Raw genomic sequence first — 20,171 nt, 5'->3', positions numbered from 1 at the left:
TTCCTGATGGTGACACCGGAGGATCATGTCTGTGTCATGTGTGTAGAAATGGCCACTTGTGTCCCCCATCTGAAGCCCCTGTGACGGGTGACAACACAAGACTTCAATTGGAAAACATAGAAAGAGTTGTCACCCGATAATAGGAAGTGCTGGAAGAACCCGCCCACTGTGGGGTTCAATCCCTGCTTATTTTATATAATGGGAAGAGCTGAGAACACACAAAGGTGGGCGGGGACAGACTCAGCCAACCAGGCTCCACCCACAGCTACAGCCTCTTTCCTTCTCTTTTGGGTGGACTCACCCTCTAAAATATAAGAAATTCTTGTGAGCTCAATGCAAAGATCGAACCAGTCCTGTACGGGGGGGGGATGGGAGTTATCAGATTTCACAAAGATCCGCCATCGAACAATTCATTGTCTTCATCATCTTCATCGCCTTTCTTTGTCTTCATCGTCTTCATTGTCTTCATCGTCTTCATCGTCTTCATCATCTTCATCGTCTTCATCGTCTTCATTGTCTTCATCGTCTTCATCGTCTTCATCATCTTCATCGTCTTCATCGTCTTCTTTGTCTTCATCGCCTTCATCGCCTTTCTTTGTCTTCATCGCCTTCATCGTCTTCATCGCCTTCATCGTCTTCATCGCCTTCATCGTCTTCATCGCCTTCATCGTCTTCATCGCCTTCACCGCCTTCATCGTCTTCATCGCCTTCATCGTCTTCATCGCCTTCATCGCCTTCATCGTCTTCATCGCCTTCATCGTCTTCATCGTCTTCATCGCCTTCATCGTCTTCATCGTCTTCACCGCCTTCATCGTCTTCACCGCCTTCATCGTCTTCATCGCCTTCATCGTCTTCATCGCCTTCATCGTCTTCATCGCCGTCATCGTCTTCACCGCCTTCATCGTCTTCACCGCCTTCATCGTCTTCATCGCCTTCATCGTCTTCATCGCCTTCATCGCCTTCATCGTCTTCATCGCCTTCATCGTCTTCATCGCCTTCATCGTCTTCATCGCCTTCACCGCCTTCATCGCCTTCATCGCCTTCATCGTCTTCATCGCCTTTATCGTCTTCATCGCCTTCATCGTCTTCATCGCCTTCATCGTCTTCATCGTCTTCATCGCCTTCATCGCCTTCATCGTCTTCATCGCCTTCATCGTCTTCATCGCCTTCATCGTCTTCATCGTCTTCACCGCCTTCATCGTCTTCATCGCCTTCATCGTCTTCATCGCCTTTATCGTCTTCATCGCCTTCATCGTCTTCATCGCCGTCATCGTCTTCACCGCCTTCATCGTCTTCACCGCCTTCATCGTCTTCATCGCCTTCATCGCCTTCATCGTCTTCATCGCCTTCATCGTCTTCATCGTCTTCACCGCCTTCATCGTCTTCACCGCCTTCATCGTCTTCATCGCCTTCATCGTCTTCATCGCCTTCATCGTCTTCATCGTCTTCACCGCCTTCATCGTCTTCACCGCCTTCATCGTCTTCATCGCCTTCATCGTCTTCATCGTCTTCACTGCCTTCATCGTCTTCATCACCTTCATCGTCTTCACCGTCTTCATCGCCTTTCTTTGTCTTCATCGCCTTCATCGTCTTCATCGTCTTCATCGCCTTCATCGTCTTCATCGTCTTCATCGTCTTCATCGCCTTCATCGTCTTCACCGCCTTCATCGTCTTCATCGCCTTCATCGTCTTCATCGTCTTCATCGCCTTCATCGTCTTCATCGTCTTCATCGCCTTCATCGCCTTCATCGCCTTCATCGCCTTCATTGCCTTTCTTTGTCTTCATCGCCTTTCTTTGTCTTCATCGCCTTTCTTTGTCTTCATCGCCTTCATCGTCTTCATCGTCTTCATCGCCTTTCTTTGTCTTCATCGCCTTTCTTTGTCTTCATCGCCTTTCTTTGTCTTCATCGCCTTCATCGTCTTCATCGCCTTCATCGCCTTCATCGTCTTCATCGCCTTTCTTTGTCTTCATCGCCTTTCTTTGTCTTCATCGCCTTCATCGCCTTCATCGTCTTCATCGCCTTTCTTTGTCTTCATCGTCTTCATCGTCTTCATCGCCTTCACCGCCTTCATCGCCTTCATCGTCTTCATCGCCTTTCTTTGTCTTCATCGCCTTCATCGTCTTCATCGCCTTCATCGTCTTCATCACCTTCATCGTCTTCATCGTCTTCATCGCCTTCATCGTCTTCATCGCCTTCATCGTCTTCATCGCCTTCATCGTCTTCATCGTCTTCACCGCCTTCATCGTCTTCATCGCCTTCATCGTCTTCATCGCCTTCATCGTCTTCATCGCCTTCATCGCCTTCATCGTCTTCATCGCCTTCATCGTCTTCATCGCCTTCATCGTCTTCATCGTCTTCACCGCCTTCATCGTCTTCATCGCCTTCATCGTCTTCATCGCCTTTATCGTCTTCATCGCCTTCATCGTCTTCATCGCCGTCATCGTCTTCACCGCCTTCATCGTCTTCACCGCCTTCATCGTCTTCATCACCTTCATCGCCTTCATCGTCTTCATCGCCTTCATCGTCTTCATCGTCTTCACCGCCTTCATCGTCTTCACCGCCTTCATCGTCTTCATCGCCTTCATCGTCTTCATCGCCTTCATCGTCTTCATCGCCTTCATCGTCTTCATCGTCTTCACCGCCTTCATCGTCTTCACCGCCTTCATCGTCTTCATCGCCTTCATCGTCTTCATCGTCTTCACCGCCTTCATCGTCTTCATCACCTTCATCGTCTTCACCGTCTTCATCGCCTTCATCGTCTTCATCGTCTTCATCGCCTTCATCGTCTTCATCGTCTTCATCGTCTTCATCGTCTTCATCGCCTTCATCGTCTTCACCGCCTTCATCGTCTTCACCGTCTTCATCGCCTTTCTTTGTCTTCATCGCCTTCATCGTCTTCATCGTCTTCATCGCCTTCATCGTCTTCATCGTCTTCATCATCTTCATCGTCTTCATCGCCTTCATCGCCTTCATCGCCTTCATTGCCTTCATCGTCTTCATCGCCTTCATCGCCTTTCTTTGTCTTCATCGCCTTTCTTTGTCTTCATCGCCTTCATCGTCTTCATCGCCTTCATCGCCTTCATCGCCTTCATCGTCTTCATCGCCTTTCTTTGTCTTCATCGCCTTTCTTTGTCTTCATCGCCTTCATCGTCTTCATCGCCTTTCTTTGTCTTCATCGTCTTCATCGCCTTCATCGCCTTCATCGCCTTCATCGTCTTCATCGCCTTTCTTTGTCTTCATCGCCTTCATCGTCTTCATCGCCTTCATCGTCTTCATCGCCTTCATCGTCTTCATCGCCTTCATCGTCTTCATCGTCTTCATCGCCTTCATCGTCTTCATCGTCTTCATCGCCTTCATCGTCTTCATCGTCTTCATCGTCTTCATCGTCTTCACCGCCTTCATCGTCTTCACCGCCTTCATCGTCTATAGAGATCAGAGGTGGTTTGCTGCACTATTATATGTTACACTATCAGTATCCCACAGCTCTGACATATACCGCAGTGCTGTACAGAGATCACTGAGCCAATCACATCAGTCTCTGCACCAGAGGAGCTTACACTCTAATGTCCCCTCCCCCCACAGTCACATCAGTCTCTATACAGAGGAGCTTACACTCTAATGTCCCCTCCCCCCACAGTCACATCAGTCTCTGTACAGAGGAGCTTACACTCTAATGTCCCCTCCCCCACACATCAGTCTCTGTACAGAGGAGCTTACACTCTAATGTCCCCTCCCCCACAGTCACATCAGTCTCTGTACAGAGGAGCTTACACTCTAATGTCCCCTCCCCCCACAGTCACATCAGTCTCTATACAGAGGAGCTTACACTCTAATGTCCCCTCCCCCACAGTCACATCAGTCTCTGTACAGAGGAGCTTACACTCTAATGTCCCCTCCCCCCACACATCAGTCTCTATACAGAGGAGCTTACACTCTAATGTCCCCTCCCCCCACAGTCACATCAGTCTCTGTACAGAGGAGCTTACACTCTAATGTCCCCTCCCCCACAGTCACATCAGTCTCTATACAGAGGAGCTTACACTCTAATGTCCCCTCCCCCACAGTCACATCAGTCTCTATACAGAGGAGCTTACACTCTAATGTCCCCTCCCCCCACAGTCACATCAGTCTCTGTACAGAGGAGCTTACACTCTAATGTCCCCTCCCCCACAGTCACATCAGTCTCTATACAGAGGAGCTTACACTCTAATGTCCCCTCCCCCCACAGTCACATCAGTCTCTATACAGAGGAGCTTACACTCTAATGTCCCCTCCCCCCACAGTCACATCAGTCTCTATACAGAGGAGCTTACACTCTAATGTCCCCTCCCCCACACATCAGTCTCTGTACAGAGGAGCTTACACTCTAATGTCCCCTCCCCCACACATCAGTCTCTGTACAGAGGAGCTTACACTCTAATGTCCCCTCCCCCACAGTCACATCAGTCTCTATACAGAGGAGCTTACACTCTAATGTCCCCTCCCCCCACAGTCACATCAGTCTCTATACAGAGGAGCTTACACTCTAATGTCCCCTCCCCCACAGTCACATCAGTCTCTGTACAGAGGAGCTTACACTCTAATGTCCCCTCCCCCCACAGTCACATCAGTCTCTATACAGAGGAGCTTACACTCTAATGTCCCCTCCCCCACAGTCACATCAGTCTCTATACAGAGGAGCTTACACTCTAATGTCCCCTCCCCCACAGTCACATCAGTCTCTGTACAGAGGAGCTTACACTCTAATGTCCCCTCCCCCACAGTCACATCAGTCTCTATACAGAGGAGCTTACACTCTAATGTCCCCTCCCCCCACACATCAGTCTCTATACAGAGGAGCTTACACTCTAATGTCCCCTCCCCCCACAGTCACATCAGTCTCTATACAGAGGAGCTTACACTCTAATGTCCCCTCCCCCCCCCCCCCCCCACAGTCACATCAGTCTCTGTACAGAGGAGCTTACACTCTAATGTCCCCTCCCCCCACAGTCACATCAGTCTCTATACAGAGGAGCTTACACTCTAATGTCCCCTCCCCCCACAGTCACATCAGTCTCTATACAGAGGAGCTTACACTCTAATGTCCCCTCCCCCCACACAGTCAGATCAGTCTCTGTACAGAGGAGCTTACACTCTAATGTCCCCTCCCCCCACACATCATTCTCTATAAGGAGGAGCTTCTCCACCAGGTGGTGCTGTTCTGCGGGGTGCTGTTGGCTCACTCTGCTGGGATCTCAGTAATCCTGGGGCCTCTCATGCAGGCTTTTCCCAGGCAAGCATGGACCATATTGGGGAAGACAATGGTGGAGGCTCTCCGGAGGCACTGAGGCCTACTCCATGTACTCAAGCTGCAATGGATCCTGGGCCTGTCCCTATGCAATGGGAGTCCTTACCAGTCCTCCAGGATAAAGTGGTGAACAGACTTCGCCTCGTTTCTAAGGAGGAACAGAAACTTTCTGTCATGAAAGAAGATCTCAGGAAAAAGAAATCCCTGCACAGTAAGTCTGGGAACAGTAAGAGGGAAGTCTCTGGAGGAGACATTGAAAAAGCAGGAGAAGTTGGTTGTCTCTCTGATGGAGAGCAGCGGTGTGTTCAGAGAAAAGTGTGAGAATGAGGAGAGATTCCAACAGATGAAGGAGAGTGTCTGTGCCAGGAACAGCCAGAGGGTGGATACCAGAGCAATGGTGACAGTATGGATGGGGGGTAAGGAAGTGTCTTCACATGGTGGCCCCAGTACTACCCCTGTCTCAAGATCTGTTGTGTCTGAGTCAGTATCTGCCCCCCTCCCCCTCCCCAGCGGCCTGGGTCATCTCAGGAGGAGGTTGAGGAAAATGGCGGATTGTTGCAGACCATTACAGGACGGCACCAACCCATCAGATGAGGATCATGATAAAGGAGTGCTTGCTGAAAATCTCTCAGTGTGTGGAGGACTTTCCTGAGATTGCATCTGCCAACAGATCCTTCAATCAGCAGGGAATGCAGGAGGAGCTGCCAGGAGTCCCACATGGACACCAACAGTGCAGAGCAGGAGGGCCGTATGAACATTGAAACTGCAGAGCAGGAGGGCCGTATGAACGCTGAAACAGCTGGTGATTTTTCTAAACATTAGACTTTACTTGATGACGGGACTGCTGGTATCTGTGGTACTTCCGGGACTATGGTGAGTGGGATTCTTGTGCTGGAGGGGGGAGGGAGGATCAGTTCAAATAAAAAGGGGGCGGAGAGCTGAGATTTCACCCAATGGAGAGAGCTCGGTGAGCTGATTGAAGAGAAGGGCCACCCCTCCCCTACACACACAGCACAGAAGAACACAGCTGAGGCTGTCAATCACAGGCTGTGTGCTGGAGCTCCCTCTTGTCACCTTTTTTCCTCTTGGTGTCAGGAAAATTTGTCAGAAGTGACTCATGCAGATAGCCGAGGGTAGATGGGGAGGGTGGAAAGAGGAGGTGGGGGAGGAGGAGTCTCATGCAGATAGCAGAGGAAGGGGAGGGGCAGGGGGAGGAGTCTCATGCAGATAGAGGAAGGAGGCAGCAGACAGAAATGACACTTAGTGCTCTGGACTGAGACAAGTTCACACTATAGAGGGATGTGCTTTGTTCAGATTTCATGTCTGAGGTTTACAAACACTTTGAAGTGGATCTGTTGTATGACTGAGAACAGAGATCAGGTGGCAGCTGTGCAGATACCACATAGGGGGCGCCATGGGAAGGGAGGGCAGAGGGACAGTCTATGTCTGCCCCTAGAGGAGGTTCCTGTGCATCTCAGGACCCCCTCTCCCTACAGGACCCCCCCTCTCCCTACAGGACCCCCCTCTCTCCCTGTAGGACCCCCTCTTCTTGTAGGACCCCCCTGTTCTTGCAGAGCCCCCTCTCCCTGTAGGGCCCCCCTCTTCCTTCAGGGCCCCCCTCTTCCTTCAGGGCCCCCCTCTCCCTGTAGGACCCCCCTCTCCCTGTAGGGCCCCCCTGTTCTTGCAGGGCCCCCCTCTCCCTGTAGGGCCCCCCTCTTCCTTCAGGGCCCCCCTCTTCCTTCAGGGCCCCCCTCTCCCTGTAGGACCCCCCTCTCCCTGTAGGGCCCCCCTGTTCTTGCAGGGCCCCCCTCTCCCTGTAGGACCCCCCTCTCCCTGTAGGGCCCCCCTCTTCTTGAAGATCCCCCCCCTCCCTGTAGTGCCCCCCTCTCCCTGTAGGGCCCCCCTCTCCCTGTAGGGCCCCCCTCTCCCTGTAGGACCCCCCTCCCTGTAGTGCCCCCCTCTCCCTGTAGTGCCCCCCTCTCCCTGTAGGGCCCCCCTCTCCCTGTAGGACCCCCCTCCCTGTAGTGCCCCCCTCTCCCTGTAGGACCCCCCTCTCCCTGTAGGGCCCCCCTCTTCCTTCAGGGCCCCCCCTCTTCCTTCAGGGCCCCCCTCTTCCTTCAGGGATCCCCTCTTCTTGCAGGGCCCCCCTCTCCCTGTAGTGCCCCCCTCCCTGTAGGGCCCCCCTGTTCTTGTAGGGCCCCCCTGTCCTTGTAGGGCCCCCTCTGCAGAGAGCACACCTATCAGAGAACAGACGGCCCCGGAATGATTGATGGCCACACCCACCTGTATGGGACAGTCATAGGTGGAATATTTGTCCTGTCATCCCCTCCCCCAGATATGAGGTATGTACAGAGCCCGGGGGAGGGGGTCATAGAGGCGGAGAACCTCCAACCAGCAGGAAATATCCCCCATTATCGTAAATTGTTTCCCAGAATTTTCATCTCAGATCTGCGGATCTCCTGCAGCCTCTTTGCAGCCACTTCCTGTCTCCAGTGATGGACCGTGTCTGCATTCCCCCCTCCCCCGCAGAGGGACGTGCGCACTCCGGTGTGATGGTGCAAAGCGGCACGTTCCTCAGGGGGCAGAATCACACCAAGCCATGGAGCGGGGCATTTTCTGGGGCCAGTAACGCGTTTCGTCTTCACACTCGAGTGCAGGACGTCCTATTCACCTGAAAGTGTACAACCCAGGCCAGGGGGGTAAAGCTATGGCTCATCCACCTATTTATACCACCCCCCACCCCAGAAATGATCTCATCCAATCGAAGTCCAGGAAGTTTCTTTTTATGGAAGTCCCAGCAAGGCTAGATTTGTCCTGAAGTAGAAGGTCATCCGGTATTCTGACCCCCCCTCCCCCCCTCCCCCCTCCCCCCTCAGCCAGATAATGAGGATTTCCGGGCGGCCATCAGACAAGTTTCCTATTCAGTGTGCCGGGAATAGGAGGAGCCCCTCCCCCCACCATAGGAATTTCCTACAGGAAGGACTCCGCATGCCGGAAAACCAGGAGAGGAGCTGAGAGGCAGGACTGAGGGGGCAATACACAGGACTGAGGGGGCAATACACAGGACTGAGGGGGCAATACACAGGACTGAGGGGGCAATACACAGGACTGAGGGGGCAATACACAGGACTGAGGGGGCAATACACAGGGACTGAGGGGGCAATACACAGGGACTGAGGGGGCAATACACAGGGACCGAGGGGGCAATACACAGGGACCGAGGGGGCAATACACAGGGACCGAGGGGGCAATACACAGGACTGAGGGGGCAATACACAGGGACTGAGGGGGCAATACACAGGACTGAGGGGGCAATACACAGGACTGAGGGGGCAATACACAGGACTGAGTGGGCAATACACAGGACTGGGGGGGCATTACACAGGGACCGAGGGGGCAATACACAGGGACCGAGGGGGCAATACACAGGGACCGAGGGGGCAATACACAGGACCGAGGGGGCAATACACAGGGACTGAGGGGGCAATACACAGGGGTAAGGCCTCAGACTGAGGGGGCAATAGACAGGGATAAGGACTGAGACTGAGGGGGCAATAGACAGGACCGGGGGGGCAATACACAGGGACTGAGGGGGCAATACACAGGGACCGAGGGGGAATAGACAGGGGTAAGGCCTCAGACTGAGGGGGCAATAGACAGGGATAAGGACTGAGACTGAGGGGGCAATAGACAGGACCGGGGGGCAATAGACAGGACCGGGGGCAATACACAGGACCGGGGGGGCAATACACAGGGACTGGGGGGCAATACACAGGACTGCGGGGGCACAGGACTGAGGGGGCAATAGACAGGGACTGAGGGGGCAATAGACAGGGACTGAGGGGGCAATACACAGGACCGAGGGGGCACAGGACCGAAGGGCAATAGACAGGGACTGAGGGGGCAATAGACAGGGACTGAGGGGGCAATAGACAGGGACCGAGGGGGCAATACACAGGGACCGAGGGGGCAATACACAGGGACCGAGGGGGCAATACACAGGGACTGAGGGGGCAATACACAGGGACTGAGGGGCAATAGACAGGGGTAAGGCCTCAGACTGAGGGGGCAATACACAGGGACTGAGGGGGCAATACACAGGGACCGAGGGGGCAATACACAGGACCGAGGGGGCAATACACAGGGACTGAGGGGGCAATACACAGGGGTAAGGCCTCAGACTGAGGGGGCAATAGACAGGACCGGGGGGGCAATAGACAGGACCAGGGGGGCAATAGACAGGACCGAGGGGGCAATACACAGGGACTGAGGGGGCAATACACAGGGACCGAGGGGGAATAGACAGGGGTAAGGCCTCAGACTGAGGGGGCAATAGACAGGACCGGGGGGCAATAGACAGGACCGGGGGGGCAATACACAGGGACTAGGGGGCAATACACAGGACTGCGGGGGCACAGGACCGAGGGGGCAATAGACAGGGACTGAAGGGGCAATAGACAGGGACTGAGGGGGCAATACACAGGGACCGAGGGGCAATAGACAGGGGTAAGGCCTCAGACTGAGGGGGCAATACACAGGGACTGGGGGGGCAATAGACAGGGACTGGGGGGGCAATAGACAGGGACTGGGGGGGCAATAGACAGGGACTGGGGGGGCAATAGACAGGGACTGGGGGGCAATAGACGGGGATAAGGCCTGGGACAATAGCTTGGGGTATCACACAGACGTTACAATGTATCGATCGGTGGGATTGTACTGTCTGTGTGTTCTATGAGATCTCACACATCGGATCCAATCTGATCTCTCAGAGGTTTCTATGGCTACAGCGCCCGCCCCGCCCTCCCTGCAGGGGATGAGCGCCAGCCTGCCCAGCGCCCTGAGGGGGCTCATTAACAACACTCAGTTCAGGTAAGTTCCCCTCCATCCCGGTGACACCAAACCGTCCGGAGAGTACCGGGGACACCCAACTCCGAGTCTCCATCACACACCATACAAGGCGCCATTATACACCCGATAGGAACAAAGTCCGGGGAATGCCCAGGAAAACATTCCAAGCCCACTTACCACCAGCTGGCAGACAACCAGATTGACCCGTCTAACAATATGTGTTAAAATCAGGGGTTCAGTCCGCACACATTTACAAACGCATATGAGAGCCACGTCACGGCACCCCGATATCTGTGGTCCCAACACTGAACTGTGAGATTCCCCCCGGGGAGGTACATACATACTTCGCAGCTATAACAGCTTCACCTCTTCTGGGAAGGCTTTCCACAAGGTTTAGGAGGGTGTCTATGGGAATGTTTGACCATTCTTCTAGAAGAGCATTTGTGAGGTCAGGCACTGATGTTGGACGAGAAGGCCTGGCTCGCAGTCTCCGCTCTAATTCATCCCAAAGGTGTTCTATTGGGTTGAGGTCAGGACTCTGTGCAGGCCAGTCAAGTTCCTCCACCCCAAACTCGCTCATCCATGTCTTTATGGACCTTGCTTTGTGCACTGGTGGGCAGTCATGTTGGAACAGGAAGGGGCCGTCCCCAAACTCCTCCCACAAAGTTGGGAGCATGAAATTGTCCAAAATGTCTTGGTGTGCTGACGCCTTAAGAGTTCCCTTAACTGGAACTAAAGGGGCCAAACCCAACCCCTGAAAAACAACCCCCCCCACACCATAATCCCCCCCCACACCATAATCCCCCCCTCCACCATAATCCCCCCTCCACCAAACAACCTCCCCCTCCACCCCACACCATAATCCCCCCTCCCCCCACACCATAATCCCCCCTCCCCCCCCCCACCAACACCATAATCCCCCCTCCCCCAACACATAATCCCCCCTCCCCCCACACCATAATCCCCCCTCCCCCCACACCATAATCCCCCCCCACCGACACCATAATCCCCCCTCCCCAACACATAATCCCCCCCACCGACACCATAATCCCCCCCCACCGACACCATAATCCCCCCTTCACCCTACACCATAATCCCCCCTCCCCCCCACACCATAATCCCCCCTCCACCCTACACCATAATCCCCCTCCCCCCAACACATAATCCCCCTCCCCCCACACTATAATCCCCCCTCCACCATAAGGTTTGGACCAGTGCACAAAGCCAGGTCCATAAAGACATGGATGAGAGAGAATCATTCTTTGTATTGACACTTTGTGCTCCAGGAGGATCGATATTTTCTCGGATGTTGTTTTAGCAGCTCACACTCTGTACTTCCCGTAACCTTTGGAGCATGCGCAGTTTACCTTTTTGGCTTTGTGTTTCCCATAAAATGGGGAGCATGCGCAGTATATTTCTCTCCAACCACGGCTAGTATATAAAGGCTATAGTGTGACCCCAGTTGATGTCTTTTCAGACGAAACGCGTCGGGTGTAGGACGCTACCTTAAACCATCTGTCTACTGCGCTAAATACATCTTTATACGTCTGTATGAACTTTGCTTTTATCCGATTTTTTTGTTGGAATTTTTTATACAATAAATTTCCTGATAATCCGGAATTTACACTATGTGGAGCCTTCTTTCTCCTATTTTCCCCGTCTCAAATTGCCTGAGACCCAAGTGATTGTTGGAGGACGAATCGGGGGGAACGCTTGGGATTGGATACCTTCCCAGGATCTTTCTGTTGTGGACCAGGAACAGCTGTTGCCTTACCGTGCTTTACGGTTCAATCTCGTATGACTCACCGCCAACGGCCTGTGAGTCCACCACGTCCGGTAAGGGCATTTTATGTTACTCTTGTACCTGGCTGAATATTGGAAGAACCTATCGGAGATAAGAATGGATGCTACTATGAGTTTCATGTCTATGCTCCAGGATTTCTCTGCTTGATTAAACGAACTGTCCAAAACCCAAAGGATCCATCACTTATCCCCATCCTTACATGTTTGTGTTTTGTTTGAGGGTTTGGGTTTAACCTTTTGATGCACATAAAATCCACACTGTTTAATACATAGGATATGTTACTAGTAATGTTTTTCTTTTGAATATTAGATTTCCCACGGGTTTTTTTCATATGAGGTCTAGCAGGACTTAACATTTGATACACTCTGGCTATGTTACTCAGCACATTTTATAGTGTTGCTCACTGACACATTATAGCGCTACACTTTTTCGTTCTTACATTTATTCTCACAATTAGTCTAATTGGTGGTGTTGGCTGCTTGTTTTCTTATTTGCTTGTTTGGTTGGCGCAGCAGATTTTCTCTTATTTTACTATAGTGTGATGCTGTCTCATGGCCACTCCCCCTGATGACGTCCGTGGTGACGAAACACGTCACTCCAGCTGGGACCTGGAAGTGGATATTGCACAGAAGTGGACAAGTTCTTATCGGTATCCTTACACAATACGATTTTATCTGCTTGTTTTTACTCTTTCTGCTGGGGGCTCCGTCATAGATGGTCTCACCTTCGGGGGGGGTCCGTCATAGGTGGTCTCACCTTCTGCTGGGGACTCCGTCATAGGTGGTCTCACCTTCTGCTGGGGACTCCGTCATAGGTGGTCTCACCTTCTGCTGGGGGCTCGGTCATAGGTGGTCTCACCTTGTGCTGGGGGCTCCGTCATCAGTGGTCTCACCTTCTGCTGGGGGCTCCGTCATAGGTGGTCTCACCTTCTGCTGGGGGCTCGGTCATAGGTGGTCTCACCTTCTGCTGGGGGCTCGGTCATAGGTGGTCTCACCTTCTGCTGGGGGCTCGGTCATAGGTGGTCTCACCTTCTGCTGGGGGCTCGGTCATAGGTGGTCTCACCTTCTGCTGGGGGTTCCGTCATATGTGGTCTCACCTTCTGCTGGGGGCTCCATCAAAGGGGGCCTCACCTTCTGCTGGGGGCTCCGTCATAGGTGGTTTCACCTTCTGCTGGGAGCTCCGTCAAAGGGGGCCTCACCTTCTGCTGGGGGCTCGGTCATAGGTGGTCTCACCTTCTGCTGGGGGCTCGGTCATAGGTGGTCTCACCTTCTGCTGGGGGCTCGGTCATAGGTGGTCTCACCTTCTGCTGGGGGCTCGGTCATAGGTGGTCTCACCTTCTGCTGGGGGCTCCATCATATGTGGTCTCACCTTCTGCTGGGGGCTCCATCAAAGGGGGCCTCACCTTCTGCTGGGGGTTCCGTCATAGGTGGTCTCACCTTCTGCTGGGGGTTCCGTCATAGGTGGTCTCACCTTCTGCTGGGAGCTCCGTCATAGGTGGTCTCATCTTCTGCTGGGAGCTCCGTCATAGGTGGTCTCATCTTCTGCTGGGGGCTCCGTCATAGGTGGTCTCACCTTCTGCTGGGGGCTCCGTCATAGGTGGTCTCACCTTCTGCTGGGGGCTTGGTCATCGGTGGTCTCACCTTCTGCTGGGGGCTCGGTCATAGGTGGTCTCACCTTCTGCTGGGGGCTCGGTCATAGGTGGTCTCACCTTCTGCTGGGGGCTCCATCAAAGGGGGCCTCACCTTCTGCTGGGGGTTCCGTCATAGGTGGTCTCACCTTCTGCTGGGAGCTCCGTCATAGGTGGTCTCATCTTCTGCTGGGGGCTCCGTCATAGGTGGTCTCATCTTCTGCTGGGGGCTCGGTCATAGGTGGTCTCACCTTCTGCTGGGGGCTCCGTCATAGGTGGTCTCACCTTCTGCTGGGGGCTCGGTCATAGGTGGTCTCACCTTCTGCTGGGGGCTCCGTCATAGGTGGTCTCATCTTCTGCTGGGGGCTCCGTCATAGGTGGTCTCACCTTCTGCTGGGGGCTCCGTCATAGGTGGTCTCACCTTCTGCTGGGGGCTCCGTCATAGGTGGTCTCATCTTCTGCTGGGGGCTCCGTCATAGGTGGTCTCACCTTCTGCTGGGGGCTCCGTCATAGGTGGTCTCACCTTCTGCTGGGGGCTCCGTCATAGGTGGTCTCACCTTCTGCTGGGGGCTCCGTCATAGGTGGTCTCATCTTCTGCTGGGGCTCCGTCATAGGTGGTCTCATCTTCTGCTGGGGGCTCCGTCATAGGTGGTCTCACCTTCTGCTGGGGGCTTTTTTCCTTATTCTACTCTTGGAGGATTCATCACTATTACACTTCAAGCTTTTTATGCTGCACGGATTTAGATACACAACTTTTATTTTATCTTTTGAATTTTTTCTTTGATGTATTTCAGTTTTTTGTTTCATGAAGAATATAGAAATCACCTTCAGATGTTTCATTTTGTGACACATTTAAGCGCCGCGATCAACATATCGATTGTTATTTTGAGCTTCAGTGCTATTCTCTGTAAGTGCAGCGATCTTCTCCCTTTTTTATATTCTCAGTGATGTCATCGCTCTCTAGTGATTGGATAGGCTGCATTCTCAGTGATGTCATCGCTCTCTAGTGATTGGATAGGCTGCATTCTCAGTGATGTCACCGCTCTCTAGTGAATGGATAGGCTGCATTCTCAGTGATGTCATCGCTCTCTAGTGATTGGATAGGCTGCATTCTCAGTGATGTCATCGCTCTCTAGTGATTGGATAGGCTGCATTCTCAGTGATGTCATCGCTCTCTAGTGATTGGATAGGCTGCATTCTCAGTGATGTCATCGCTCTCTAGTGATTGGATAGGCTGCATTCTCAGTGATGTCATCGCTCTCTAGTGATTGGATAGGCTGCATTCTCAGTGATGTCATCGCTCTCTATTCTATATTCTCTATATCAGATTTTATATGATACAAATGTCTTTTATTTCAGTGGCTGATCTGAGGGATATAACAGTCGGTGATGTAATATTTGTACTTTCTCTCTCTCTCAGCACTGCATACATGGAGAGGAAGGTGTTAATGGCATTTTACACCCCCTCCCCTCCCCCCATTTGCTTATTTGTTTTTTTCTTTCACAACAACCTTTGCGGTTTCAGTTCTGCGAATTCTAAAATAGGTGTCAGAAAAGTCAATTTGCATGGTGGGTGGAAATATTTTCTGGATGACACACTTTCATGTCGGTCCCTTTCAGCAACTTGTGAGAGCTCAGCAGATACAGGCCTGACAGGGGTTCAGGCAGTTACCCCTCCGGGGGGGCAGGACAGGGGGGGTCACCTTCCTCCCCCAGTTGTCACCTTCCTCCCAGGGGGTCACCTTCCTACTGGGGGGTCACTTTCCTACTGGGGGGTCACCTTCCTCTTGGGGGGTCACCTTCCTCCCCCAGTTGTCACCTTCCTTCGGGGGGGGGTCACCTTCCTCTTGGGATATCACCTTCCTCCTGGGGGCGTCACCTTCCTCCTGGGGCGTCACCTTCCTCCTGGGGGGCGTCACCTTCCTTTGGGGGGTCACCTTCCTCCCGGGGGGTCACTTTCCTCTTGGGGGGTCACCTTCCTCCCGGGGGGTCACTTTCCTCTTGGGGGGTCACCTTCCACCTGGGGGGGTCACCTTCCACCTGGGGGGGTCACCTTCCTCCTGGGGGGGTCACCTTCCTCCTGGGGGGTCACTTTCCTCCCCGGGGGATCACCTTCCTACTGGGGGGGTCACCTTCCTCTTGGGGGATCACCTTCCTCCTGGGGGGTCACCTTCCTCTTGGGGGGTCACCTTCCTCCTGGGGGGTCACCTTCCTCCTGGGGGGTCACCTTCCTCCTGGGGGGGTCACCTTCCTCCTGGGGGGGTCACCTTCCTCTTGGGGGATCACCTTCCTCCTGGGGGGTCACCTTCCTCCTGGGGGGGGGGTCACCTTCCTCCTGGGGGGTCACCTTCCTCCTGGGGGGGTCACCTTCCTCCTGGGGGATCACCTTCCTACTGGGGGGGTCACCTTCCTCTTGGGGGGATCACCTTCCTCCTGGGGGGTCACCTTCCTCTTGGGGGGTCACCTTCCTCCTGGGGGGGTCACTTTCCTCCTGGGGGGTCACCTTCCTCTTGGGGGGTCACCTTCCTCCTGGGGGGTCACCTTCCTCTTGGGGTGTCACTTTTGTCCTGGGGGGCACTTTATAATGAACATACAACCTTCACCAGGAACAATTTTCTAGTATCTGTGTAACTCAGAATTTGATGGTTTCTCACCCGGGGTCACCATCTACTTCCTGGATTGGGGTGTCAGCCCAGAAATGACACAATCATGTAATACTTGGTGCCTGTACACAGGGTCACCCATGGGGGAGGGGGGATACACGCCCGGGACCCCATGTGGAGAGCCCCAGTGCATTGTCATTGCACCCCCTTCCCTTCTTCTGAGGATACTTCTACCTCCCTCCATGACTGGCAGTGAAGGAGGTAGGTGGGTGGGAGGTGAGTGATGCAAAGTGTCCCACCAAAGAAGGGGAGACCTTATCAGGTACGCTCTATGGGGCCCTTACCATTTCTAAGTGCAGCCTTGTCTGTGCAGTTCTTGGATATGTTCACAAAAGTCTGACACAAATCAGCCCCTGCTGCAGTCCTTCACCTTGTGACTTGATACAAAGTTACAATGTACAGTCTGATCACTGGGGGAGGGGAGACTGAGGAAATGCTTCCTCCTGCCTGCAGCAGACTGATGACATCATCTCAGCCTAGGCACAGTCACTGGCTGGAGCTGAAGGACGGCTCTTTAGTGATAATGGGCGGAGCCTCTGGGAAATATTGGACGCAGACTCGTCATTTTGCTGACATTTTATCTGATAATAAAATGAATAAAAATAATTTGGGTTCTGGAATGTTCCATTATGACAGGAGAGGCTATTCCTGTCTGACTCCGCCCCTTGCCGACCTTTACCCGCCCACCTGTGTGCAAGCAGTGAAATTCTGCCAGGACTTGTGAAGATTTTGGTGAAGCCGCAGGTCGGGGGAGGGGTGGGGGCGAGAGATAAACATCTGAAAGTGACTGTTTGTGCCGAGTGCGGCGATTATACGTGACGCAAAGCGAACTGTCCGTGGTCGGCCACAATACTCCACAAGTCAGTGGTGAGCGAGACGTGTGAACAAGACAGCGAGCGATTATCATTCCATCGATTGTTTTCTAACAACACGGCCCCGCCCCCCAGATACTCGTCATTTCATTTCATATTTATTATTTCTTTGTTTAGTAAATGAATATCTGGGAATTGGTGACCCCTGACCCCCCCTACCATACACCCCATCCCCCCCCCCCCACCAGGTTTTCATGTTATCACTCACTCAGCCCCTCCTATGTTTTCTTGTGTGTTGGTAGGTGGGAAGGCCAAGTAAAGGAATATTATTTCTTCTGCTTTCAATCTGAGGTTATCTCTCACATACCAGCCGTAAATTAGTACTGTTAGTTTCCGAGTGACTTTCATTGATTTTTAAAGGCAAGTTCTATGGATCCAAGGCTGCAGATAACAATAATGAAGGAGCCCTCAGGGCCCATTTACTTCTCTGCAATTCTATAACTAATCATTGATCAGACGGGAGATAGAGAGATACAAAGTAACATTGTTTATAAACATTGATCAGACAGGAGATAGAGAGATACAAAGTAACATTATTTATAAACATTGATCAGACGGGAGATAGAGAGATACAAAGTAACATTGTTTATAAACATTGATCAGACGGGAGATAGAGAGATACAAAGTAACATTGTTTATAAACATTGATCAGACAGGAGATAGAGAGATACAAAGTAACATTGTTTATAAACATTGATCAGAGAGGAGATAGAGAGATACAAAGTAACATTGTGCTGTGATGTTGGAAAGGACGCTGGTGATCAGCTTTACATCTTCCATATCCTGTTTGTGGTAATAAAGTATAAACTTTGTGTTTTCAGTCTCGGTGGGTGAGAGAGGCACTTGGGGAAAAGTTATCTTTTGTTTTTTGTATTGGTTGGCTGACAGGTTTGTTGGTTATTTAAGTGTTGGTGACCCCTCCCCCCCCCCCCCCCTCACACTGTTAATGATTATTATTGGGAATTTTCTGAATATTTTGGTGTCTCCTCAGATAGTGTGACTGATTAACCTGCTCACTGAGGTGACATCTACCCCCCCTGGACATCTACCCCCCCCTGGACAGTCTGGAAGGAGCTCTCTCCTCAGATTCTCTATGACTCTCCTCTGTTCTTCTACACAATACTTTCCCCTTTATTTTTTCTAATAATAATACTCTAATAATGGGAGGATTAAAGGGCAATTCCAGACAATTTTTTTTCTAGCATTGTGAAGGGTACACAAAGGTTTCTAGGGCTCTCCGGGTTCCTTTTGGGTAGATTTTCCCCAAAGTCTTTCATTGGGGTGTCAGGCTGCACCTAACAGGGGTAATAATCCTTCCCAAATATGCCACAACAAGGTGTTTTGTATTGCCGTCTGTGTCACAGTGAAAGGATTGACCCTCATTTCCTGTTTTAGTGACTACTCAAGACAAAGGTGAAGGAAATAAAACCTTCGTGGGCTCCTCTCCCCCCATCCTCCACCGACACCCCTAGAAATACTGACTACCTTTAACACTTTAATGCTCCTGTGCGTTAGTCTAAGATTTCCCAGAGATGTATAAAACTACAAAATATTCTTAACAAATCGAATAATTTTACCCCAAATAAACAGCGATTACAACTCATATACATGAACATTCAAAAACTCCAACATGAAGTGCGAGCCAGCAATATAAATGATCAAAAGTGTCCAATCAGTGTCCTCACATCACCCCAAAAATCTTGTCCAACATCCAACTGACCACCATTGTAAGAGGTCACTTCTACACTGTCCACCATTGTAAGAGGTCACGTCTTCACTGAACACCATTGTAAGAGGTCACGTCTTCACTGAACACCATTGTAAGAGGTCACGTCTTCACTGAACACCATTGTAAGAGGTCACGTCTTCACTGAACACCATTGTAAGAGGTCACTTCTACACTGACCACCATTGTAAGAGGTCACTTCTATACTGACCACCATTGTAAGAGGTCACTTCTTCACTGACCACCATTGTAAGAGGTGACTTCTACACTGACCACCATTGTAAGAGGTCACGTCTTCACTGTTCACCATTGTAAGAGGTCCCGTCTTCACTTACCACCATTGTAAGAGGTCACGTCTTCACTGACCACCATTGTAAGAGGTCACTTCTATACTGACCACCATTGTAAGAGGTCACGTCTTCACTGAACACCATTGTAAGAGGTCACGTCTTCACTGACCACCATTGTAAGAGGTCCCGTCTTCACTTACCACCATTGTAAGAGGTCACTTCTACACTGACCACCATTGTAAGAGGTGACTTCTACACTGACCATCATTGTAAGAGGTCACTTCTATACTGACCATCATTGTAAGAGGTCATGTCTTCACTGTCCACCATTGTAAGAGGTCACGTCTTCACTGACCACCATTGAAAGAGGTCACTTCTACACTGACCACCATTGTAAGAGGTCACGTTTTCACTGACCACCATTGTAAGAGGTCACTTCTACACTGACCATCATTGTAAGAGGTCACGTCTTCACTGACCACCATTGTAAGCGGTCCCGTCTTCACTGACCACCATTGTAAGAGGTCCCGTCTTCACTGACCACCATTGTAAGAGGTCACGTCTTCACTGAACACCATTGTAAGAGGTCACGTCTTCACTGAACACCATTGTAAGAGGTCACGTCTTCACTGAACACCATTGTAAGAGGTCCCGTCTTCACTGACCACCATTGTAAGAGGTCCCGTCTTCACTGACCACCATTGTAAGAGGTCACGTCTTCACTGAACACCATTGTAAGAGGTCATGTCTTCACTGAACACCATTGTAAGAGGTCACGTCTTCACTGAACACCATTGTAAGAGGTCACGTCTTCACTGAACACCATTGTAAGAGGTCACGTCTTCACTGAACACCATTGTAAGAGGTCACGTCTTCACTGAACACCATTGTAAGAGGTCACGTCTTCACTGACCACCATTGTAAGAGGTGACTTCTACACTGACCACCATTGTAAGAGGTCACGTCTTCACTGTTCACCATTGTAAGAGGTCCCGTCTTCACTTACCACCATTGTAAGAGGTCACATCTTCACTGACCACCATTGTAAGAGG

General features: G+C 51.8%; 1 protein-coding gene across 3 annotated transcripts in view; it reads left to right on the top strand.

Moving 5' to 3' along the window:
- The window catches only part of BTBD19 (BTB domain containing 19), a 150,981-nt gene that overhangs the window by 2,311 nt on the left and 128,499 nt on the right, over positions 1 to 20,171 (top strand). The window contains exon 1 of one of the 3 annotated variants that reach the window (XM_073594009.1): positions 9,889 to 10,158. The exons of the other annotated variants lie outside the window; for them this stretch is intronic. Coding sequence (XP_073450110.1) covers positions 10,067 to 10,158 — 92 coding nt within the window. The 5' untranslated portion in view covers positions 9,889 to 10,066. Of the gene's footprint in view, positions 1 to 9,888; positions 10,159 to 20,171 lie in introns of those variants that run through there. 3 annotated transcript variants of the gene reach the window in all.

This window comes from Aquarana catesbeiana, linkage group LG07, assembly GCF_042186555.1.
Source record: "Aquarana catesbeiana isolate 2022-GZ linkage group LG07, ASM4218655v1, whole genome shotgun sequence".
In the NCBI taxonomy this organism is placed as follows: domain Eukaryota; kingdom Metazoa; phylum Chordata; class Amphibia; order Anura; family Ranidae; genus Aquarana; species Aquarana catesbeiana.
Note: the sequence above shows the minus strand (reverse complement) of the source record. Positions and strands in the feature narration are given on the sequence as shown.